At 39.7% G+C, this 27,060-nt stretch overlaps 1 protein-coding gene and 1 long non-coding RNA gene across 2 annotated transcripts in view; both read right to left on the bottom strand.

Moving 5' to 3' along the window:
* orb2 (cytoplasmic polyadenylation element-binding protein orb2) overlaps positions 1-27,060 on the bottom strand; it is a 135,031-nt gene that overhangs the window by 99,692 nt on the left and 8,279 nt on the right. Inside the window, exon 2 of the mRNA XM_089085342.1 lies at positions 18,456-18,567. Within this exon, the coding sequence (XP_088941468.1) occupies positions 18,456-18,567 (112 nt within the window). The remainder of the gene's footprint in view (positions 1-18,455; positions 18,568-27,060) is intronic.
* Positions 7,823-14,338, bottom strand: LOC148937988 (uncharacterized). The gene is made up of 2 exons (XR_016141408.1): positions 10,837-14,338; positions 7,823-9,965 (listed from the first exon to the last, which is right to left on the bottom strand). It is a non-coding gene; the product is annotated as an uncharacterized LOC148937988 (long non-coding RNA).

Consider the following 27,060-nt stretch of genomic DNA (forward strand, 5'->3'; position numbering starts at 1 on the left):
TCTTCGTATTTTCACAATCTATTTTTATTAAATTAATTTTTTGTTATTCATTGTTCAAATTCATTTCTCGCAATATTTTTATCATGTAAGTTAATTATCAATTAGTGTTAATAAATGATTAGCACGAGGTGCTAGTCACTAGTAATTTAAATATAAGCATGACTAACATCGGAAAGATGTGAGATATCGTGCAATAAAATATGCACATATGGAATATCGCATGATTTAAAATTTTCCGTAGTATTGCATTTCTTGAGTCTGCGAGTCTGCTAAATTCAAATGACTGCATCGATCAGTCGTCCCTATGGGATTCTGTCTCCAAGAAATCCGCAAATTATCATGTGTAGCTGTTTATAAAAAAATGCAAATTGATATACGTCGTAATACATTTCTCTTATCATGCAGCAGACCAGTGTGACGTTCCGATACTGCCATTGGCAAGACATTCTCGCGCAGGTCGTTAAATAAATCTCGATGGTTCAATAGCAGCGTGTGACAAAGACTCGTAAACCATGGACATTCAAAATTATGCTATTGTTAATCGTCATAATACCAACGGGTTAATATCGCTCAACTTTATTTGAAATAATCGGGGCGCCAGAACGTCTCAAACAATCGAAATCAGTAGACGGTCTTATAATATCCTGATTAATTAATCTAATTATGCTCCAGTCAGTTGCATGCAGTCGCGGTTGCGTCATTCGAAATCATATTGTCGTGAGAAACGCGTAATTGGCGTCTTATTCTTGGCTCGCTGAACACAAATTTCGTGGAGAAATTTATCACCCTTAAATTTAATTCTCCTCTTACATAGAATTCTCATATAAGATATTATTGATTAGTCTTTCTTTTATATTTAGAGGTGGAAAAACTTAATATTAACATTACATTAATACTAATATACTATATATTATAAGTATATATTAAATACAAAAAAGTGAGAAATTTTGAAAAAGCTCAATACGTTTCTTATTCAAAGGTCATTTAATTTTACATGGATTTCGAGACTCGTGCTTTTTCGCCGTACTTTCACGCGTATTCCTCACGAAGGCACAATTCTTCTTCTGCTCCGACTTCGGTAATGAACTTCGCCGTGATAAGGATCGTGACGAATGGTAATATTCACGTTTCGGACAAATGAGCGAGGCGAAATCTGTCATCGTGCAGGCGCGAATCATAATCCGTAGGTGTAGGTTTCACGAGGCAGAGGCCGTGTTATCTTCGTCGAGGAAAACAGATGTCGCGCGGAGTGAAAAAAAAAAAAAAAACCTATTCCGGACTGATAAGGTGAAACACGCCCAAAAACTGATACCGAGTGAGTTACGAGGCGGCGGCCGCAAGCTCGGAACATCGCGTCGCGTTCGTTGTTCGACGCGGATGTGACTCCGAGCCGATCCATCTATATCCCCTCCCCCCCCCTCCCTCCCCCTCCCGCCTCGCGCGTTATCTGCAGATTTTCAATCCGAGAGCGTTTCAGACGTGCAGCGCACCACTGTGGTTTATGGTCCGCACTGCTCGATAACGATTTAATAGGATCCCTGGTGTCGCAGAACGCGGTCACGGAGCCAGCGGCGATCTTGCACTCTCGGCGAACGATATTGGTACGCCTTCGATTCGGATTTCATAACTGCAGTCGCGACAAAGATAATGTTCGAGCTCCTATAAATCCTCCGTATAAATCAGAGATTCCTCCGCGTTAATAGCGTTAAATATTGAATACCTGGTTGAAGACTACACGAAGATTTCAATCTTCCTATTAGACGAAAATATACGACCTTTTTTTAAGTCTAAAAGAATCCGGAGTAAATCGATAAAAGAATATGTCGGTTAAGGAGATATCGAAAGAGCATTGGTGCGAATTTACGATTTTACTTTGGGATTGGAAAGCTAAATGTATCTACACGTGACGTCAGCTTTCATTATGTCTTAAGTAACTAAGTTTATTTCCAGCTATATCGATATACAGATATACCGCGTAAAGATAAACGGATTATTATTGTATTTATTATTATCGTTTCGTTCATTTTATCGCGTTCTATAAGGCGTTCTCTAATTCGCTAATTTCATTCGCGTCATGTTTTTTTGCTAAGAAGATAACAGTATTACGATACTGAGCGCTGTCCTTGAGAACTTTTATTAGTTAGTAGGCTTCTTCGAGGAATGTTTATTTTCTCCAACAAAGACTGTTAGCAATTGAATATAACATAATTTTTTTAATCACGATTTCGTATCTACGTTCATTAATACTTTGTTACACTGTTACACGATTTAATAATATCATAATTTATTTAATTTTATTTTGTATTTTTCTGAATTCGGAATTACAAAAATTTAATTTTAATGAAGGTTACCAGCGCAATATTATTATTCAAATTAATTTCATTTTTTAAATTATAATTTATACTGTGGACTATCATGTATATTCAATCAGTATTGTAACGTACTGATTAATAGAAAATTTTTAATTGCTTTCCTTCGTCAGTTTATACAATCGGTTTATACTATTCAATTTTGGAAAGACAAAAAAAAATCGAATGTAATAATTTCAACTAGGGCACAAATTCTATTCAAAAAATATAATAAAGCGAAAGGAAGTATTATATCTACATAATATTTATTTTTATATTTCACAACAATTGTATAAACATGGAAAAGATAAATTTTATTCCAGAAATGTATGCATAATAAATCGATAAACGATCGTGTATATATTCCAAGATAAATATTATTAATCTATCCTCCTCCCCTATTCACGCATTTTAAAACAATCGCTTTGTAGCACGTCGTACTATTTTTATAGTATTAATTTACATATATTATTTTTATAATATTAACTTAATTAAGTACATTTACATGTATGTCTTATATCTTTTTCTTCCTAAGTTTGCTACCTTAAAGAAAAAAACTTTGATAGAATATAATTTATCTCACTCACCGATATCACGCGCAGCAGAGAAATTAAAACTCATTAAACTGCAAAATAAAAACGTATCCTAATTGTAGCAAACGAATAAGTAATGTTTCAAAAATTATTGTATGTGCAAAATAATTATCGACGAATTAATTAATTGCAATAAAATAGCATAAATAAAGTAGAAAATAGATTACTCAAATAGATATGATTACTCACCTCATGGTTGCTCCGCCGTCGCTTCCTAGATCTCGTCCTCCTCTCGGATCATCAACGTTGTCAGATTCGTTGCACTCACACAACACAACACAACGCGAAAACGCAGTTAATTACGATCGCGGGCGAATATTAATCACCAGAACGCACGGCGATCACATGGAATTTTACACAGTATTCCCGATATTAATCGCACATGATTACATCACGATGAAAGAATAACGCGAGAAAGATACACAAGAGACGTTGTATTTCGCTCGAAGTTTCGCGATATTTTATGAATAATGATGATGATAATAATAATAATAATAATAATAATAATAATAATAATAATAATAATAATAATAATAATCGGAAAGAGTTAGAAAGAGTTAGAAAATTCATTAGCAATTTTATCATGGCATCGAACAATGTCATTTATGAAAACGGTTAATTAAGATGCGTTGAACTATCCTATAGATACATAAACGATAAATTCATTACAATAAATTTTTTGTATTATTATTATTATTATTATTATTAAATCCTCGGTGAATTATTATTATAAAATGCGATATCAATAACGGTTTTTCATTAGTTAATTCGATTTGCGTATTGCTTCGTATTTCCAATCAACGGATTACGTCGAAATCTTCGCGAAGAATTCGACACACGCGATCGACGCGCGAGTATATTCGGGTCCAGGCCTCGTTAAAGTAACAATTAAATTGCCCGCAAACATCGCGGCGAAATAACAACTTGTTACTCCCGTTTCTCTTATCTCGACATATCCATTTCATCGAGTAAACCGCGCGATATACGTGCCATAAACGGCCATCGCGTTGATACGCTCGCGGATGGTTAATCTCGGGAAGATCAATCGATAACCGGCCAACAAATTATAAGAAAATGATCGCGGTTTTCCCGATTACTTACCGCGATTACTTCGAAAAGTAATAACGCACACGGAGCGGCCGACGCCGCCGTCCGCCGACCTCGAGTTTCGTCGCGCGAATGAGATACTCGCTCGACCTTGCCTACGCATAGCGCTACAAAAACAAATACCAAGGCCACTTCGGCAGCCAATGTTGTCGATCATAGGATAACATATAATTGTATTAAGAAATACAATTTCGCCGAATTTAATCGTTTGTATCCGCGGACGATTTGAATAAGCTAATTTCTCACGTATTCGTGAACTCGTTAGTGTCACTCCAGACGATTAATTGTATCTGATTGAGTTTTAAAAAATTTATCAAATATTATTATTTAGTTATTGCTAACTCTAACGGCAAATACTGTACTGTCGACACAAAAAAATTATTAGTTATGTAAAATGTATACATATGTAGATTATTAAATTTTCACTGTTACATCGTTAAATTATTTAATTTTGTTTCGTTATAAAAATGTAAATAATAATCTATTCAATTGCTCCGATTAAATGCTTAAATTGTGAGGTAGAGGTTTATTTAAATAATAAAATTTATTTTTATTCTAATAAAAAAATTTGTATGTAATCTTAATTATTACTGTTTCTTTTATCCATATTTTCTACATCATAAAAGAATAAACTGTACTCTTTATAAATAAACAAACAGAATAGATCGTCGTAAAAATGTAACATCCTAATTTTCTTATTTATTAAAATCATATAAGTTAATTTATTTTTGGAACATAAAACGATTAGAAAAAGATAATAATAGATAATAATTATAAGCAATTTAATATAATAGGACGCGAACATGTTTGCACAACAAAAAGTAATAATGGGCAATACTCAAGTAGCAGGAGAGGACCATAAAAAAATTTATGGCTGTTGAGCTATAGAAAAATTAGTAAGATAAATTTCATTTTTACAGTTAATTTAGCCTTAGATTTAATTATTCTTTCATATTAAATGTAAATATATCGATAAAGGAAGTCTGCTCCCGATGACTTTGACCTTGATATACATATGTTATGACAACATTCAAAAGGTTTTAGCCGTCGCTCGCTCTTTATTAAAAAGTTCAAGGTCATCGGGGCAGATTCCCCTCATCGGTATATTTATCATATTAAATAATTAATTATCAATTAGTTAAAAAAAGGAGTTAAACAAATTAAAATTTGCTACTACCGATTGCGAATTTTAACAACTGATATTGTTATAACATTGAAAGTTGCATGTCATATCTGAATTTGCATTACAAGAAATCAAAAAATAAAATCGATAAAGTGGTATAAATCAATATATCACGTGAATTAACTGGTTTTAACAACTCTGATCGCGTGTAAAATTATTATATAGCATCGAAATTTTCATATTCAAATTTTATAATTAATTTCCAGATTATGCCATTAAAATATTGCACGGTGACTGTGAGCTGCCCTGTATATTAAATTTCCCGTTTCCCTTGTTACACTTAAAGCGGTAGTATTATTCACGTGTTATATTTCACACGTTTTGAATTTTGAAACGATTGTCCCGCTGACGCTAGAAAAGCTGAGTGCACTCTAGTGTATAAAGCGTGTCAAAACTTTCGCATATTTCGAGAGCACCCGGCAGTACCTTGAAAGCATTGCGCTATTGGGAAACCAAATGGATATCGCGTGCACCTTCACGAGGATTACATAATATTACGACGTAAACGGCTGTACAGTCCGGCCTTCGACGAACTACTCTTCTTCCGCGGCAAGTTAACGGAAATGTCCCTCCCCGAGCAAGAACTTTTGCATCGGAACTAAATTATCGTAAAATATAATTCGTGCGTATTATAAAAATGTTAAATTCGACATGCATGGTCATTTTGCATAAGATGACATGCGGTGGTTTCTCAACTTTCTCGAACGCGCGATGCACTTTCGAGCCACTGATATTTCGGTGTCGCATTAAGGTGGTAAATGACGCGCGAGATAGACTTTGATAGTACGCTCGTATATTTTCACGAATATATATCTGAGTTTAACTTCCGCTCGGTTAGACGCGTCAATTTAGAGAAAAAAAAAAAATGTCATTTCCTTTAATTCAACTTTTGTTGTCGTTCGAATTAAGACGAGAAGGACGCGTCTATTTAGATTCCAAATTTAGATGTAATAAAATGTGTACAAAAAAAAATTCGCAATACTCTATAAATGGCAAGAAGTGCTGATAACATTAAGCTTTATCCCCTATTTCTTTATATCGCCCTTTTATGTTTCATTGCGTTTCGGCCTTTATATAGTTCTTGTGCGACGCTCGCATGTTATGTGACTGCCGGCTGGCTAATTTCTCTGGAGGCGCACAAAACTTGACTGTGCCCGAAGACGGCCATTCTTGCGGCCCCGGCGTAACTGTGAGGGCGATAAACGGCCTTAAAGCAGTACCCCGGAGGGGGGACCGAAGCAGAAAGGGGAAGGGGAAGCCATGGCAAGGGGGGTCAATGTCCTATACCCTATGCCGACGGTCGGATCCACCCCTAGATACGCGCAAATGACGCCGTTGATGGATCTGGTCTATGGTGTTGGGCATGGAAAAGAGGGGGGGGGGGGGTGAAGCGGGAGGGGGGGGCCGGGGTGATTGATGAGGGAATCTACAGCCTACCGAGCCACTCTACGGCCCTAACTTAATCGCGCATCTCACGCTGACCTCGATATCGCTGAAAATATCCCTCCCCCGCCGCGCCACTCGTCCCGTTTCCTCCAGCTATCGCTGCTTTCTTACCACCGCGTTTCTACTTTCTTGCCTTTTGCCGAGATACCCCCCCCCTCCCTTCCCTCTTCTTCACCGTACATTCTTGCTTCTTTCTTCTTCTTGATAAATTTATAACTCCCTTTTTACGCGTAATTACACGCGTGCCGTGCGAGCTACTTGCCAATGCAGCACTCTATTATTCTAAGGTTGCACGGTATCGCTTTGATAGCGTTTCAAGTTTCATGCAAGTGTGATAACGGAATAACACCGTTGAAATAAGATGGAATACCCAAATATAGTCTTAAATCCTATACAACCTTCGCACAGGGACATTGTAGAAAATTTTAAATAAAAAAAATAAAGATGGCTACATCATAAAAAAATATATTAAGAACACATTTAATTAAACTTATTTAAAAATATGATTAAATATGTTTAAAAAAATCGAAACTGCAAAGAAACAAGATTTATACAAGGAATCCGGGACATTAATTCCAGTTATTTTATGTATATCTGATGAGAGACACAATTGCGGAAAATTTCTTGCCAATATTATAAATTAAGAAAATGCAAGGTAAAATGTAATTTAATGTAAGCGCATTAAGGCTTTATCAGTAGACTCTGGAAATATCGAGACTGGCGACAGGAAATGATGGAAAAAGAATCGCGAATGAAAAAGAGGAAAGACAATTGGAAACGAAAAGGTAGATTGCTAACAACGAAAGAAAATACAATTAAAGACGCCTGGGATAATTTCAAGCGATGACCTAAAAGAAAAAGAAAATACTTGCTCACGAAGGAATCGACTCCAAGTGATACAGAAGGGGAAGAATGAGGGGTAGAATTGGAAGAGGCCGAAATGCGATATAGGAAACAGAGTGGTATGGAAGGAAGAAGAGAAAGCGTTCGGAAAAAACAGCAAAAAAAGTCTTAATTGCACCTCGATTAGATGGAACACTCTGTGATTCTCTCGTTTACGTTTTCGCCGCAACATCAGATACTATCGTAAGATTGACATAGTGAGAATCTTAAAGGTTTGTAACGTGGAGTATTTTTATTTTCGCTTTTCTTTGCCTCGATTGTTTTATGTAATCTTCCCCGAGTCTAGTACATTGAAGAGAAAAAAATGTAACAAGAGCTTACGGCATCCGCCGTAAAAAGTATAAGATTATCTCGCTATATATTTAATATATCAAAAATTATTTAGAAATAATTATAATATAAATTATCATGTGTATAATAATCTATATATATAAATAACAATTTTATTTTCATTTTTATGTAAAGTTACATATCTCTTTTATATATTAGAATTTAATATCTCTTTCAGTAATAAGTGTAATAACAAAATATAATTGCATAATTTAATTATGCGTGCTGTAATATTTATTTTTTTAGATATTAATATTGTTCCAATTCACAAATTCTAATTTACAAGTATATTTATAAATTTCCCACTTTTAAATATATTGGAATCTCCTTCCCCCCAAAGTTTTTCGATGTTCTTTTTTTCTAAATGCACAAAATCTTGCTCCATATTAAAAACGTTATTGACAATCACTGTAAATCTTTTACGTGTATTACTGTAACGATGTAGTCTGCGTGTTTTTATAGTGTTTGAACGTTCCAATATCGATTCAGCTCACGGCGAACGGTCGAGAGATCGATCCCGCCGGGCATTCGATTGCGACGCAGGGTGCCTGGGGAAAGAAGCTATTTGCAAATGCGCGGCGTCGAGGACGCTGCTTATTAATTTCCCTAATGAATCCGCTGCGCTAGAGAGCCCGAGGTAGAACGGCTCTTTCGCGTAATCGAACGATTAAGTATCAATTAATCGGGCACGGCTTTGAAACCTCAGCGTTCGCCAATCACCCAGTTTGCTTTGCTCTTCGATCGTCTTCCTCGTAAAATACACATCGATTTAGCACAGAATAAAATACTTTATCGCTCGCACTTACAATTAACGTCACATGCAACAGTGTTACATTAGACTAATGTTAACAATACACAAGATTCCGTAAAAATCTTGTGGAACTATGTAAAGACATCAACTCTATAAAAATTAGGAAAATTATGAAATAAAATAGCCTAGACATACATACATTGTACTTTTAAGATTTTTAAAGTTCAAGTTTTATTTATTAATTACCAAGCTGTTTTCTAGCGTCACTGGTACATAGGAATGCGACATATATTTCGAAAATTAATTTTCGAAAATTATTAAGATAAGCGAAGAGGTAAGCGCGAATTATAATCCATTAAAAAAAAGTCATAACTATATATTCGTGTTCCGCCGATTGCGACTCGTGCAAATTCAAACGCTATTCTACTGCGGTTTTGCAGGACCGCGGAAATAAACGTTGTGGTCTCCTCGAACGGGTCGAGAAACTCTCTCTCTCGAGAGAGAATAAGCCGTGTCGTGACTTTCAACCGAGCGTTTGACCCGCCGATTATTACGAGCCGCGTATAATAAGGGCATAACGTCGTTAGCGTTAATTCGCCGCGATTGCGATTGCGGCCGTGTTAGCGCACTCGTAAATAATACGCGAAAACAAATCGTACGGAGTTTGGGGAGAGCGGGAGACAACGAGTTTCGTTCGTCTCTGGGACGGATTTCGCAAACTGGCGCGTTTGCTGCTCAGAGTTTCTTGCGGAATATTTAACAGCGAGGAGATTCAAATGATTTGGCGAGTTATGCAAAGATGAAGGAATGCGCACAGACGTGCCAGCGCGCGGAATACACGAAATAATAGGCGGAAAATCGCAAACATCGTCTAGGGACTCAAACTTGACCTTGGTAGCACCGCGAGAAAAGGGCTTTCCGTCACCCCCGAAGAATCTCGCATCTCGTTCATGTGTGCGTCGTTCGTTTGTCCGGCGCTTGTCATCCATTCTTGCCTCTACCTCCGCCCTTCCTCCCACTCATTCTTTCACCCCCTTTCTTTTTTACTCTTTGATGCGAGGTGCTTTTGTCCTCCGGGGTATTTGCGGAGCTTTGTTTCGATGGCGGGCTACATAACGGCTTAAATGTACGTCGTTAATGACGCGGGGCAAAAGGCACAAAGGACTTTCCGGATACTGTCAAATGTTTGTTTATAATTTGTTCGAAAAACACATTCATCGAGTGACGCGAATGATGAACGCGCCTTGTTTCCCTCAACACGATGAATTTCTTTCATTTTCTCGGAATATTTTTGATTGAGTACACTGTAAATAACGATAAATATCACTTTAATAATATTAAAAATTTTTAGTACAAAAAAATTGAAAATTATTCAAGATTTGTTTTGTGTCAACAAATATAAGAGCGTAGAAAACAATAGGCCTACCTATGTACGTCACTGTAACATATGATGCGTCACCAATGCAAAATTAATTGTTTAATTTTTAAATTAGACTCACATGATGATTTGTACAATAATATAGCTATTATTATTAGAGCTATTATTATCAAACATCATTACCAATTAAACGTTCAATTTATGTAACTTTTCTAATATAACGTATTTAAAATATCCGGCGATGTAAACAATGTTTATAAAATCATCGATCGCATTCTCTTTCTTCGATACGATTTTTAGGGCACGTTGTCGCAGGTCACTGCAATGCGGCTGACGGTGGCATTCGGTCAATAGGCGCACTGCCAACTACATCCAGCTCTAAATCAGCCCTTGTTCCATTTTGCGTGAGAGGAGCCGCTGTACGTGTGAATTCGCGAAAAGAATACGCGAAAGAAAAGCGCAAAACAAAGGCGCTCTCATTAGCGCTCTTGCATAATCTAATATTTCGCGTCGGAAAACGTCATCTCATATCGCCGCGCGCGAGGATCTTTTTAAGACACCAATACTGAAATCTTTTTATTACCTTACATTTATGAAATCTTCAGTTTTTTCCGTTTCGCAACTCATCTCGTTCTGTTTTTATGTATGGTGGAGAGGAATGACGACCGAGCGTTCTTCGCGCTGGGAGGAAATTTCACGGGGGGAAAACAGTAAACGGTCGGTGGGGGCTCGTTTCTTATAATCTCTCTCGCTTTGCGAAAGTACATTTAATTAAAAGCATCGAACGATCGTGTCACCTTTCGGTAGTTTCTCAGAGATGGCAGCATTTCTCCTTTCTGGCTCGTCGATCACCTGGAAGCCACCTGCACCTCGGTCGATAGTCGAGAACACGCAAATAGCAAGAAGCCCGGGCTCCTGGTAAGAGGCAACCTGACCGCGCACCCTCGCGCGACTGCTAATCTTCCTCTCGGAGCACAGCTCCAGCATCTCTCGGATCGATATTCCGCTCCCGAGATCGCGATCGCGATCGCGAACGCTATCTCACGTTCCCAGATCGCAAGATCCAGGCACGATGTACAAAAAGTCACCGCCGAAAAAGCATGACGCCGTTCTGGTGATAAAAGACTCCTCCAGGAATAATGCCCGAGGGGTGACAAATGAACGGGAACGGGTTATTGAACTGCTTGAGACCGTTCCGCATTTTAAGGAGAGCAGATTTCGTGTTTCTCAAAACGAGAAAAATCGAACAAGACGCGTTAATTCAATGTGCAAAATGTCGCTGAATTTTTTTTTTTTTTTTCTTTTTAAATCCATAGCTTTATTCGACGGTGGCATTTTCGCGATTTTATCTTATTCAATTTGGAGGTGGCACTCTAATCGTGATAACGCGAATACTTGGTTGGTATAAATCATATTTAAAGTGAGATTCCACGATGTGATCTAATCACATGTTGATATGGCGACGTACGGTATGCCAGCTTACTTCTACGATTACGTGTTTCATTATTTTGCTTTAAATAAATAATAAAACATATACTTTTGACAAATAAAATTATATATAGATAAATAAGGATATGAGAAATAATCTATAAAAATGAGGTAATAAATAAAAACTAAAAATCAATATTAATAATTAAATTATAAACCGAGTCATTAAGCAATATGAGGCGTGACATTGTTAATAAAGACTGAATATACAAGTTTAACGTCCAGCGTGTCTAAGTATCATTTAACCCTTTTAGAATTTGCAGTTAGACGTATCAAACAAACTTTGCCCGATAATAGTCTTAAGAAAGTGAGGTAATGTCTGATAATAACGCATGATATGTGCGAAGCGGACGAGCGATAAGATCTGAGTAGACTAACGTGACCAAGTTTTGAATAGTCATTCAGATGTAGCTATGGTCTGGTCATTACGTTAGGCACTATGATAAAATCAATCAATTTTCGAGAAAGAGAAGGTTAAAATATTTGTTAATTTTATTTCTCGAGCATACCAATTTATCTTAACGTGATCTTCGACAGTTTAAGAGAGCCGAAACCGAAAACACATATTAAGATGGCAGATGGCTCTTCGCTTTATCTACCTGAGAGGCTTACGGAAGATATTATCATATCGTCGTAATAAAGCATTCTTTTGTGTCGCGGAACAAGTTATGATACCTTTGTTTTTACGACGCGGAAAAATTATTTTAAAATCATTACTGAACTATTAATGTTATTCGAAAAATTAAGAAATCAATAATCAATATGAAAATAAAGAAATTACCATTTGTTCAAATAGAAAAAAAAAAAATAACAAATGATCTTGATAGTTTTTCTCAAAAAGTTGTAATGTAAAAAGACGAGAATTTTCTGTGAGCTGGAATTGAATTTAGAATTGCGCAACTCTTAAAATCTTATATCAAATATATATATATATATATATATGTATATTACAAATGTTAAGGAAATTTATGCGAGGAATCTAAAACGTATCAACTATAAATTTGAAAAATCACATAATTTTCCTTGGAGGAAAAGAAGGTGCTGTTCTCAGCGCTCTCAGAGGAAGGAAGCTGACGGGCGGAATCTGTAAAAGGAGGACCCGCACGACGTTGTACAAACTGATCCAATATTTTCGCTTTTCCGACAAGAAGAAGAGTAACGAGAATTCGAAGACTGAAAGAAAAACTGGAGAGAGAGAGAGGGAGAGAGACCAGGTACCGATCGGCCCTATTAAACCGGCCGCGGCGCGGCTATTATCTTAGCGTCCTTCCGCCAAGTTTTCTCATATCGACTACGATCGATAGTTCGCATCCTCATATAATCTCTGCCAATATCGTATCTGGATGGCGCCACCTCGTGACAGGCACACCGTGGATCTGCCGATGAAACGGCCGCGCGACCCCAATCCGCGATTCTCCTTTTCCACCCTATAGAAAGAGGCTCGAGTCGCCTCGAGAAGAATATAAAAGAATCGCGTAATTATTTTCCGGGAAAATATCGACTCCGAGGTTAATACACTTTCGACGAGTGAAAAATGGAAAACGAATAAAAATCTTACCTTTGAGATCCCTTTAAAGTTTTATCCATCAAGATTGACAGCGTGAAGGATAAGAATGTTTATGATAAAGAAAGCTTGTCAAATAATACTTAATGTTAAGCATATATCTGATAACGATTGCTCTTTTCTTTCAGCAGAAGTATTTCATTAAGGAAAGTTCATTGGCTCTGCGATTCTTTCTCCAGCAGGTTTCTCGCCTTAAATTCAAAGAAAAGAGGAAGGCAGCGGCAGAAGGGCGCGCAGTCACTTCCGTTAACTGCAAAAGCAGCGCGTCGGATTGTGAAAAATCAATAAAATCGCGCACCGAGTTTATAGTGGATCGTAGGGACGGGGTTCATTGACTCTTCGCGTTTCTACCTTCCGCGATCTGCGTGTTCTTAGAACCCAGTCGAACTTTGTAAAAATCGATAAAGACGCACATTGGAGCACGTGCTGACAGAACGGCGGTACGTACGTACGTACGTACGTACGACGATGTGCCCTACGGGTCTAATTTCCTATAGATATCAGATTATTTTTGAAAGCCGATCGCGCCAAGAGATTCTACACGCGCCGATGTAGAATTACGAGGAAAAATTCTTTTGTGTATCGCGAATTCAAATCTGCAGAATGCGGTCTCTCTCTCTCTCTCTCTTTCTCTCTCTCTCTTTTTACGTCAACGTAGCGAAATATATTTGAACGCTAACATATTTTTAGACTAGTGCTGCTGATTCATTGAAAATTATTATCACGCTCTCGCACATTCGACGATTAAATATAGAAGTCTGATTCTACGTTTTATTTATACAGCGTGTCGCATAATATGTTCAATGTAAATAAGAAAATAGGATTAAACGGAGCCGTCTTTGCCGTCGCCGTGAGATTTCGATTTCAGAACAAATACACCGTATTTCGCACGTTTGGAGGATCCAGAGACCTACGGTATAGTTTCCTCACAAAGCAGTACAGTACTCGCGAAATGTTTTTCGCCAATTAAGAAGAACTTTACGTTTAATTTGAAAGCGCGGAATACGCAGACATGCCTCAATTGTTATTCTCTCAAGGTCGGCAGATCTGTATGTGTGCGCGTACACTCTCGTTATCCATTCAGTTTTTCAATTATATGTACACGCTTATGTACGATTCGAGGAGAAGCGAGGGTGGAATGTCGGAAGGAGAGAAATAACGGGAGAGAGAGAGAGAGAGAGAGAGAGAGAGAGAGAGAGAGAGAGAGAGAGAGAGAGAGAGAGAGAGAGAGAGAGAGTGAGGGGGAAGAGAAAGCGAGACAGAGAGGAAACGCAGGGGATAGAATACATGATCCAATGAAACCCTAGGTAGCTGGAGAACGCGTTAAAACCACCCTCCACGAATCCCGACGCGTTACTAGCTGATTACATGACAGTCACATATAGGTCAGAAAATGAAATTATAAAGCCAGCGCTGTTCAAGGACATGCGAAACGAGTATATTAAACGCCTCACATCGCCGTTTATTCAGAATGGCCGTAGGTGATTCGCGCGCGCATAACCATGAATGAAAATACATTCATTAAAGGAGGAAGATAAATTGATCCAAACCCCCTTCTAAACGCCATTGTCTATAACGAGCTCCTGTTATTGTATATCGGTGGGCATGTCATAATATTTTAATAGATAAAAAAAGATGTGCGCGCGTGAAAGGAACAAAACTTTAATAAGTAATAAGTTTAAAATCCTTTGGCTATTAGATAATGATGGCCAAGAAAAAGGTGTGACGTCAGAGATAAAAGTTCTAAGATAGATTAGAAATTTAAAGTGCTATTTTCCACACGGAAAGTTCGGAATGAAAGGAGGGCGCGAACTAAGCTGACTTCGTAGTTAGAATAGCTTTTTCTCTTAGCAAAAAGCTCTCTTCTCAGGGGCATTGTGAAGCGGCGCTGAGTGGGCATACTTGTCGCGATGCGATCTCGAAAAATATCTTCGTACCACTTTAGCACCATGGCAGTAGGTCAAGTTTTTAGAAAATCCGGGTATAATCTCGGTTAGTTCGTTCGCGTAATCATTTCCGCAGGAAACCAGGCGACTCGCTATGCCTGGCCCTACCGCAAAACTTCGTGAAGTTTTCCTCCTAATAGAGAGACATATCGTACAGCGAACGTCGATAAACTTTGAGAATCTGAAACTTTATAATCCAGAAACGATATTCGAACCTGATTTCTTCGCATTTCTGCACAAATTACGGTAAAGCAACCATTAATTCCTAAAATTCTTGACATATGGAAACTCTCTATACTATTTAAATATTTTGGTTCAAAGTTAGATAACATTTTTAAATATTGTTGTAATAAATTTGATTATCATTATTGCATCATTAATATTTGCTATAAAAAAAAGCACATTTTCTATTTGCCATATTTTTATAAGTGCTTCTAAAATTTGGACTAGTAGCAAAAATAAAATAATACAATAATAAAAATCTTCTGTAACTGGTACTTTTGTAAAATCCCAAGAGGATTTTTTAGAGAGAAATCTATTTGTAGAAAATGATATATCTTTTTGTAAGATCGCATCTCTTCATAAGTCTTCCTCTCATCAATCATTTCCTCTGTCATCCACCCTCTTAAGTGTTGTCGCTCATTTTCTTCTACGCATCTTCCTCTTTTGTGAGATATTGACACATCTTGCTGCCATCGACGCGGGTTCATTTTCTATATTATATATTACATCATTATTTAACTCTATTCTTCAACGGATCAGATTTTAATTGCGGCTGAGGCGCACGGTGGATTAAGACAAAAGAACCTCGCCACGACGATCGCCGACATCTTTCTCTCTCCCTCTCTCATCCCGACAATTTTCAACATAATTATACGAAACAATGACGGTGTCAGTCTACTGAACGTATCTAAAATTATGTTCCTCTTTCCACACTTTCGATAACGCAATGTAATCTAAAAGCAATTTTTGAGAGACAAACGAAATATAATGAACGAAGTTCATTAGCGTTACAATGACAAAAAATAATGGAAAGAAACGAATGAGAGTCATAATCCTCGTAATTTTTCAAAGAGGCTTTTCTTTTATGTCATCCCATAAGAATATTCTCATTAGAGGCGTAATTTTCCGACAGTATTACGAGAGAATGTATTAACGCCTTATCACAATGTTCTAATTTCCTGTTGAATACTTCCAGCAACTTCAGTAATGCACCATGAACCCACAAGGAACAAAGATACCCGACCACCTCGTACAATCCTAATCCAGGTTACCATCTTCATGACCCGTCGATGGTAGTAGCTACCTCAATTCTCAGTGCTCGCATTGTCTTCTTTAGAAGCACGGCGCGATCGATAAATCCCAACGACACCGGACTATAGACATTCCGCTAAACTCGGCGCGACTCTATTTGCACCATCGCCCACCTCTTTGAGACGAAGAAGACTTTCGTGATGATCACGACGAACCCTTTCAGGATCAAGTAGGTAGGTAGGTTCGTTTGAAGTTCGCCAGGGAAAAATCCGAGATTTTTCGCGCCGGGTTGTCCAATCCCCGACCTCGTCCATTTCCTCTTTCTCCCTTCCTCCCTCCCCCCCCCCTCCCTGGGTTGTTGTACGGTTTCGCCGCACGGAAACTGCCCGACGAGGTAGACTCTCAGCGATGGCACTTGCCCTTGACTACGAGGCGCGAGAACGCTCGTCTGAGGGGTTTGTCGGCTCTCTCTCTCTCTCTCTCTCTCTCTCTCTCTCCCCCCTCTCTTTCTTTCATTTTCTCTTCCTCTTCCGACAGACGGGTCGGGTAGGCGCAAAAAAGAAAACGGGGAGCGAACGGAGTAGAGGAGGCACGACGCAGACGAGACGCGTGTCGTCCTGCCTCCGTGGCTTTCACTCTCTCGCTCCTCTCAACGCGACGTACATCCGTTCATCCGTCCGTCTATACGTACATACGCGTCACATAGTTGTGCATGGCGTCGGTCTCTCTACGTGCCAACGTAAAGTGAGTAGACTCGCGTCGAGTGGAGGGTGCAGAGTGCTCCGACGCGGTGCGTCGAGTGATCATTCGGGGTTGGGTTGCTTGGTTAGTTGTTCGATTGGTTCCCCGGTCTTAACCGTAAGCTAACCGGAGATCCATTCATATAAAGATCGCTGTTGCGCTGTTGTAATATAACGGTAATCTCGCAAACGGTATTTGCGTAACAAATCAATCAGATCACGAAATATTTTTCCCTCAAAAAAGTTGTAAAATCGTCGTTCATCTTGTCAATACTTCGGTCGAACCGCAAACAGATCGGACGCGATAACGTAAACATGAATTTGCAATAGGATTAAAATTATTTTGCGGAATGCAAAATAACGCAAAATAAACACTAGAAAATATTTTCCAGCAAATTTCGGTACTCGCGGTTTCGCGCGTTAATTGCTCTTCAGTTTCAATGGCATCATTATATCGCACGTTTACGCGGATTCATATCGAGGCGATCGACCTCGAGTGCACTCTCTCTCGATGTGATAGACGTAGACTCGAAGCGACGTAATCAAACGGTGCATTAAATGCAACGTTACGACTTGAGGATCGATTCGCTGAATATATATATATATAGCGGTGTACGATCACGAAACGTTGTGTTATGTCGACGTAAATAAGTAAGACATCGCGCTACATTTTATCGCCATATGCGATGTATAATTGGAATCTACGTGCGATAGAGCGAAGTAAATTGAGGCGATACGCCGTAAATCGTGTTCTTCTTAATTTGTTCTATTTGCCAATTAAAAGACGTATTCGCTTTCGCCACTGTCACGTTATCGCACAATAATAATACAAAATTTGTGGCAGCCAGCCAAGTTTTACGTCACTTTATGTTTTTTATCAAATTATTTGAGAGAGATCTACAATTGAGATTCTATCCTATTCTATTCTAGAACGTGAAGTTTAATAACGTAGCTTTCCGCGTGTTGTCCCATTTTTCTTGCTCATTATTTACACGCAGTTTGCTATGCTCAAAAATATTAATTAATATTAATTAATATTTTGTATGAATTGTACAAATTGCTCTTTTTTTTTAAATAAATAAAGTTAAAAATTTCCACTAATCAAAACATCTTTATATATCTGATGCATCAAGATCAAGTCGTAAATTCAGGAATAAGATTGGTAGAAATCTAGAGTAAGAAGCTACACTGGGAGTGTAACTATTCTCGCAAGACATTTCATGGAATTCTTAATGCATTCCCGGACGTTGTATACCCGAAAGAGAACAGAACTCTCTGCAATTGCGACGCAAGAGATTTTCCACGTTTCTGACTTCACGGCGGTGTTAACACGCGGTTTGCTATTTTGCGAGGATTCGCGGTATATTGCACGCTCGTTATACATCGTCTCAATTGCACGCAGCATAGAAAGATGTGGGACATACCTTTTAGATGTTCCGGGGTATCCGCTGCGCCAGCTCGCATAATGTCGCTCAGATAGTGTTCCAAAGTCCTCATGTTGTCTAACGGTGAGTTCCCATTAGCCGTCATACGATCCTGGAAAATATCGAGAGGATCGTGAATCTTATATTCGTAATGGCTCTTACAATTCAATTGTTGCGTATCTTACGAGAAAAAAAACCGTTTTTTTTTTTATATATACTGATAAATTTTTCGCAGTTATCAGATAGATAAAAGACATGAATTAGTATAGTTCGTAAAATAAGTTTTGTAATTATGTACCCTAAAGATGATATCTAAGCAGAATCTGGCTTTTCTCAAGTCTATAAATCTCAATCTTGAAATGCGTCAGTGGCGCAATCTTAATCTACTTTGCTTAATTCACAATTTCGTGCGGACAATACTCGGGCTTCCATTACGACGATTGTCTCACGCGAGACAAGAACTCTCCCTCCCCCCCCTCTCTCTCTCTCTCTCTCTTTCTCCATCCGGTATAATATACAAAAAGTCGCACATAAAACTTCATGAATTTTGAATTTTTCAATTTCCTCCATGAACCATTTCGAGAGATAAGGTGCTTACTTCTGTTAGAAAAAAGCCTTCTAGTGGCGAGCGAGCGGAATACTGGATGGAATACCGCGTAAAGCAGCGGAGCTTCTGGGAAAGAGGACAAGTGAAGTGGAGAACTTGAAAAACGATAAGAGAAGTAACGTTCTCGGCGGTGGAAGGAAGTATCTACCAGAAAGAAGCATGCCATCCGCGAACAGCAGGGGAAAGAAAGTGCAGGGATAAAAGACGGGCGAGAGAAAGGCCCCGTAATAGGCCACTTGTAACGAATCGGGGAGTGCAGTTAAAGCGGGGATATATTCAAAAGTCCATCCCTGTCGTCGCGCCACGTCCTTAATGCACATCCGTTTCCCTTCCTTTATTTCGGCTATCGCGCGGCCGAAACGCCGCCTTTTCCGACGCAAAAGCTTGATAAAACCTGACACGACTCTTTTTTATTTCGGACGTCACGCCGTGAAATTGTCGACTTCCTCGTGCGAAAAGTTCAATGAAAAGGTCGATCTCAAAAAATTAATAATCTCCACGATTAAGTCCAAACGTCCATTCAACATTGTTTTTTATCGATATATAAGCATTATATATTTAGAGAAGAATTGTAATTTGTCAAGTTGCAAATATTGTTTAATTAACCATTGTGCAGTTAGTACACGATTTTCCACGAATTTTACTGCAAAATGGAAGATTATAAGATGTTATAAATAATATTTTCAGCGTATTTATAAATTATTTCAAACAATGAAAAATAGTTCTTAAATAATAGTACGATGATATTTAAAGTTAAAAACAAAATATATAATATTTATCTGTTTGGCTTGTCGCATAAAAGTTACGAATAATTAAATCATACTGGGATACACTGTAAAACGTTTCTTTTTCACGGTGTTTGACAAGTGTTTATCAAGAGTAATCCGAGCAAATAAATCTTCCTTTTGCAGCGATTCTTTTGCCCTGATTTCTTCTCGTGCACCTAGTCTCGTAAAGGAAGCAGACAAGGAGTTATGGGAAAAAGAAAAGGATGAGACATGATAACGGAGGAGAGCCGAGAATCTTTGAAGGTGACCAATTGAGAAGAACGGGCGATATAACGAAAAATAACGGGCGGTAGTACGGTGCAGGAGAAATGTCCATTCGCGCAAACAAATGCTCCTTAAGATCGCCGAGTCGACGAGATATCTTAGAAACGTCTACAATACCTATCTATGAATATTCTGTATCTGACATTAGAAAATATTCATTTATGAGCAATCTTGAGCTATTCTTAAGACATAAATATGAAACCTTTCGAGGATGGATTAGAAAAATTTAAGAAAAGAATTCAATTCTGAATTTGTTAGGGAATTTTCTGAAATATACTTCGGCGTGTCTAGGATAATTTGTGATAAACGTATATCTCATATCGCGTATTAGCGCCACCGCTAACAGTTTTCTTAATATACGCGATATAAATAAATTTCTCGAAACATATGATAATCCGCACACGTCTTGCCCATCCCGGACCACTATTGAAATTTACGCCAACGCGAGGGAAGCGCGGCCTTCGCTGTCGTCATGAAAGGAAGCGGCCGTGACACTTATTTGGTCAAACGTGGCGGGGCACGAGAAGGGAGAGAGACGGATATATCCCCCGGTATATATCAAGTACAAATGGAGCAGAAAGGAGCGGAAGGGGTGGACCCCTTGATGTCGAATAATCGTGCCCATCTTTCCACGCTGGCATGGCCGGCGGAGGTGCAAAAGGTGGACCCCACCTTCTCCGCAAACGCGTCCCCTTCGCGCCGCCCGTATAACCCACTGGTCCTGATGTCTCTTCCTTCCTAGTGCACGCGGGCCCCCCGGACCCCCACCTAGGGTACCAATCCGCTTCCCTCTCCCGGGCCGTTCCGCGCGCGCGTGCACGCACACTGGCGCACGCGCACACCCACGCATTCACAAATGCTGGGCTCACGCGCGACACACATACACACACACACACACACACACGTGCGCACAGTAGGGAAACGTTTCTCGGCTCCGTTCCGTCTCTTTCTAGCACACGCGCGCGGTGGAAAATCAATATAGGGAAACCAGGAAGCAGCGGCAGGGCGTCGACAGCAACCTCCGTGCAGGCTCCATCCCGGTACCACCCCTACTCGCTGTCCCCGTTCTCTCGTTGTGTATCCCCTCTCTCCGTTAACCCTCACGCGATTCCTCTCCTCCGCTAATTCCGTTCCCCGTGCCCTATTCGTTTTTTGCTTGTCTATAGTCAACACAGTGTTCATAATTTCCATTCGCGTTGAGCTTCAGGGACCCCCTGTGGAGTCATTCACGCGATTGTTTATTGGCGATCGGCAACGTCTTGACCGTGACTCCGCTAGTATCTCGGTAACCATCCCTCCGATAGGAGGTCACTGCGCAAATATTTCCCCCCACCAAGTAGGTAGGCATGAGGGTCGGGACAGGGAGAGGGATGGAAGACCGCCGAGGAATTGGGTGATCGCGGATGGAGACGCGAGGAAAACACCGCAGCATCGTATGTACACGTCGGGAAACGTTGGTTCCCGTACCACGACACGGGTTGTACATCACGGAGATGTATCTTCGGAAGTACCGCCAGCGATTCGTTATTCCATCCGTGCGCGAGAGGCGCATACCTATATCGCGTCCTACCTCCCCGCGACCGAAACTCGCGTATCGACGAATTCGCGCAGCATCCGGAACGCAAGCGTGGGATCGACAATAATCCTCTTCGATCGAAGATACGCACAACGCCACGCGACTCTCCTCCCGTGCATCTGCTGTGAGGATTCCAATCGACTCAAAACCCCCCGCGACCCTCCATGGTTGCGAGGCGCGCGTGGTCGCGGTTGGCCCAGTTCCGAAGTTGGTGGCTCGTAAAAAGCAACGACACCTCTTCTCCACTCGCAAGCCTCATGCATACATGTGCGTGCGTGCGTGTGTGTGTGTGTGTGTGTGTGTGTGTGTGTGTGTGTGTGCGCGCGCGCGCGTGTGTATGCGTGTATGTGTGCGCGCTAATACTATCGTTCCTCTCTGCTGACCCTACGTTTGCGAATGACCCGTGGCCCTGTCATGGGCACATCCCAACGTGGTCGGGGATTGAATTATGGCGAGCGCAGCAGAGGTGCTGAATGTAATCCAGGAGTGGTCCGGGAACACGGCTGTAAACGCACGTAAATTTTCTAGGGGCTGACATCGCGTGTCCATCCGTTTTGCGCAGTTTCTGCGAGAGCAAGGCGGCGTGACGTAATGTCCGCACAACCGGTACGGCACATCCCGGTTTGCGTTTGCGGAGAAACGGGAGAAATTTTGTCTCCCCCCCCCTCCCCCGCGTCCTTTTAACACAGATATCATCCGATACCTCCACAGGTACCCGTCTCACGTACGAGAGGGTTCTATCTTAAGAATGGCGCAAGACAAAGATATGTATCATTGTATTGTATCATGTGTACTCGAGTTCCATATACTCAAATTCTATGTACTATGTACTAGAAAATACGCGACTTTTCACCATATATTAAAAAACATGGAATTACGTTGCCCTATATCATTTTTTAATATCCGGAAATAAAGCCTACATTAGTAAATAAAGCGGGGGCGCCAGAATGATACCCACGCACGAAAACCGCAAGCTAATGACCCATCAAACGTCCATTAGGATACCCTTAAAGCGTATTACTAGGTTCTTACCCTAGATAAACGTGCGATTAATTACACGATAAATAAATCTATAGACGAGTTACGAGAAGGGGGATATAGGAAAGTCGACGTCCGGAAGTAAGTCGGACGACGATTAATTTCACAGGGAGGGTAAATAAAGGCCGAGAGAGAAACTAAAAGGGGAGAAACGTAGAAAGGGGAGTAACGCCGGGAACGGCCGTGCATTCATCAGGTGTACGCGAGCGCCTTCAAATTTCGCGTTTTTCGTCATGCACGCGTTTAGTCTAGACGCGAATATTCCCATTCTAGCGAGATCATCTTTGCCACCTTTTGTGCAGTCGTCCTTTCTTTCGGCCTGAACGGCGCGGCGCCGACGTGTTTATATTCCACCCTCGCGACGCTCGTCCGCGCGCGACTACTTTACATGCGTTTACACGCGCGCACGTCTACGTCCCGCATTTGGACCGCCGCGGGGGGGAGGGCGGTCGCGTCCTCATTGTGATAGTCGGAATATCCATTATCCAGAGGAGCCGAACGCGACGAGTAATTATTATGTCGGGCGCGCGACGCGCCTCGTCGTCACGACGTTGCAAAGAGAAACGGGCTGGAGGGGCGCGGGAGGAACGGAACGAAGAAAATAATAACGCGGGAGCGAAAATGTATTACACCGCGCGGCAAGGGATGGAACGGGGAAGAATTCAAGCCGCGAGGCTATGATATTCCGTCGGTGTCTGTTGCGGCATATTACGATTGTATTTTATCTCGGGGTGTGCCTATACTCGCGTATCCGGCATCTGATACCGGAATGAAAGTTACCTTGTTACACATCGCGCACGTTCTCCACCCACACATGTAGCACGTGGAAATAATTAATTTAGCTGATTTATCTGTAATTCCAACAGACCCGCATCGCACAGAGTGAGATCAACGCATACGTGTTTCTACTTTTATTAATCACGTAGTGTTTTATAATAGTGTTTGTCGAGGCATATAAAGAAAGTAAAGAAGCAAAGAGAATCAGCGCGAATAAAATTTTCGTAAAAACAACCGCTGAATAATTACCGAGAATTGTCCAAAGACAAAAGCGGCATTCATGGCTTTCGGGAACTTAAAAGTCAATGAAAAATTTGATTTTCCGCGGTCGTATAATCGTATCCTTCTCTCACTTCATGACCGTAATCGCGTTACCCGTTATCCGATCCGATTACGCGGCGTGCGAAGTCCTCTCCGCAAACGCGAGCGGAGGGTGCGGATGGCACGCGGAGAGGGTGCAATATAACCTGAATCCCGTGTGCGGAAGCAACCGTTCCAGCCGGCTAACGCAAAGTAGGTCACCTCCATGGAGCGGAGCTCGCGGACAAGGGAGGGGGTGGCGTGGAGGAGCAGAACACACACACACACACACACACACACACACACACACACACACACACACACACACACACACACACACACACAGAGACAGCAACAGCACGCCGCGATGGCGGCTAAAGGGTGGAGAATGTGGCGGGTACCGTACTTGTGCTATCGGTTCTCGTTGCGGACAATAGTTCTACTTTTGCCAGTTTAGTCACAATGTCTAATACATGAGTGGAATATTTAGAATACAACGATACCATAAACTCCAGAGAGTGGTAACTCTTTGATCGTTTGACCCGCGGGACTTCTCTTTTTAACCCAATTTATGTGGATAGGAGAGACAAATATCTGCGAGTTTTTTATCCCAAACGTAAAGATACGCTTGTAAAAATAGCGAGAACAGAAAGAATTTATATAGTTATCTTTCTTTTGACGATGCAATTCGTTAAAGCTAAAGCACGTACGTAACAATAGAGAGTTAAAGTTGTTTTCTCACTTTGTATTAAACGAAAAGGAAATATCAAGTTGTTGACATAGCCTGATTAGCACCAATTCTCTGTGTAAATGATGCTTGGTTTGGCATTTTTAATGTAATTAGCAAAAAGATATTGTTGAAGATATTTCAAACAATCAACAAATCAAATAACAGAGAACAACAAGATGAACAAAAATTTGGAATTTTTTTTACAAAAAATTTAGAGATCTTCTATATATATATTTTTTAATTCAAATATTGTGAAAACTAAATTAATTCAAATATTGTGAATTATTATATTTCTAATATCTTATATTATATTTATTACTCTAACGAGTTGTTCAAAATGCTTTATACGATAATGAATTTTTTGGCGTACGTTCTCGGATTTGCGAGTGCGATCGTGTTTATGACGTCATATCGCGATAGACTGATACTATCTTGGTTGCTATCAAAAAATCATGCTCGCGCCAGCGGCAAATGCCAGCGCGCCTAACTCGCAACGGTACCCTCGCGGTAAAACGGATTGGGCCAACAAAATTACGTAACGTATCGAACGAATCGAGTTAAACGTCAGGATGTAACTGGAAGACCTGGGTAAACAGCCATCGTAATTCCTCGCGCTCGATACTGGGCGGCCACCGTGTCTGTGCAAGCGGCTAGCCGCATTTCATTACATAAGGTACACGGGCAACCTCGATGAAATATGCGAGTGCAGTCGGTACAAGACCATCACATCAAAATTCGATCTATTGTCAGAGCCAATATTAAGCCAGAAAGCCAAAGGGCAATCGCACGTAATTGAATTATTCCAATTTTTTTCATTATACCGCCTTATAATCGACATTGATTGTGTAGTAAGCGTATTTCGTTAGATTTTTTCAACATCAAAAATTAAATCCTCACGATTTTTCAACAAAGACATGAATCATCCCAAACTTTTTTCTAATAATATTAGAAATTAGTTTTATAGGTGTCCCATATATATGTCCCATATATACTTCGTCAGATATACTTTATGATAACGTCACCTTCTCCCTGGTCTAATTCTGCAGAGTAATTCGCAGCTTATCTTCTCTATTTAAACTCAGAAATAGAAGTTTTTTTCGTGTAGATATCGCGATTGTCTTATGTCATTAGAGATATTAGAGATTCCGTTTATTTGCATATGTTCTCGATATGATAAACAGGAAGATTAAATAATCGCGTATTTCCTACGTCGTAAACGCGTGTATATCTTGCCCAAGGAAACGTAACGGGCGAACGCGGAGGTTCTCGTTGAACTGTTATGCGGTAGGACGCACCCCGCGCGAAAAATCTATATCGCAGGGAACTGGAGTAACCTATAAACCCCCGCACTGGGTCACTTCGCACCGGCGCAGTCCGGAATTCAAATAGGACGGTGGTTAAATTAGGTTAACATCTAGACGGCATAATGGAATGGCACGCTCGAAAAAAATTCTCTTCTCCGACGTGTTCGTTTCTGCCGCTCCCTTTCGTGACGTTTGATTTAATGACCGAATGAAAGAATTGAACTGCAGAATTGAAATGCAAAAAATATATATCATACATGGATATTGTAATAGAATTGCAATTTTTAGATTATACAGTTTAATCGTATGTTTTTCGCAATCGCAATTTTATCTCATTATCGATTTCCACAAGTGGAAAATAAATATAATATAATATACTTAATTCTAAGAATAAATGTAAATGGAGAAATGAAGAAATGAAAAAAATATAAATCTCCTTTTAACTATATACATTCAATTGAAGTGAATGATAAAAATTTTTAGAATATACAGTTTAATCATATTTTTCATTGCAATATTATGTCATTTATCTATTTCACAAGTAGAAAATAGATATAAATATTTAATTTTAAGAACAGATGTAAATGGAGAAATGGAAAAATGAAGAAATATAAATTTGCTTTTTAACAATATGTATACATATGTATTCAATAAAATAAATAATAAAATTAAGAAAGAGAGTATCGATTTATTGATTAGAAAATTATTTATGAGAGTTATCAATGTATCCCGTTATTATCGAAATATTGAATGATCATAAGTTTGTTCTAGTCACCGTAGGGAATACTTTGTCTTACCCTCGGTTAGTGCTTCTTTCAAGGACAAATTTGCATTGTGTTGTCAGAGAGCGCAACGCAATTAACACTTCCAACCGACATGCTATGCATACCATGGTTGCTTTTTTTTTTTCAAGTTGTGTCGAGAGTCACGCAAAGCATGCCGGTTTAATATTTCGGTTATACGCACGCGATTTCGCCTAATATAATACAAGAAAAATTTATATGCTTGATAGTTGATTTGCTCTACTATTAAAGGATATTATTCTTTTATTATATTCGATCCTTCTTGTAATTAACTTATCAAATAAAATACAAGAGTATATACTATCAACGTAAAGAGAAATAGGTCGAACTTTGAGTACTCTTCGTATACTAAAATAAAGCAACGTGGCTTATCACTTTGCGACAGTGTTCATATTGAGAACACGGCATGTAAGAGTAT

Source organism: Pogonomyrmex barbatus, unplaced genomic scaffold (genome assembly GCF_055798465.1).
Source record: "Pogonomyrmex barbatus isolate J1 unplaced genomic scaffold, ASM5579846v1 scaffold1, whole genome shotgun sequence".
In the NCBI taxonomy this organism is placed as follows: domain Eukaryota; kingdom Metazoa; phylum Arthropoda; class Insecta; order Hymenoptera; family Formicidae; genus Pogonomyrmex; species Pogonomyrmex barbatus.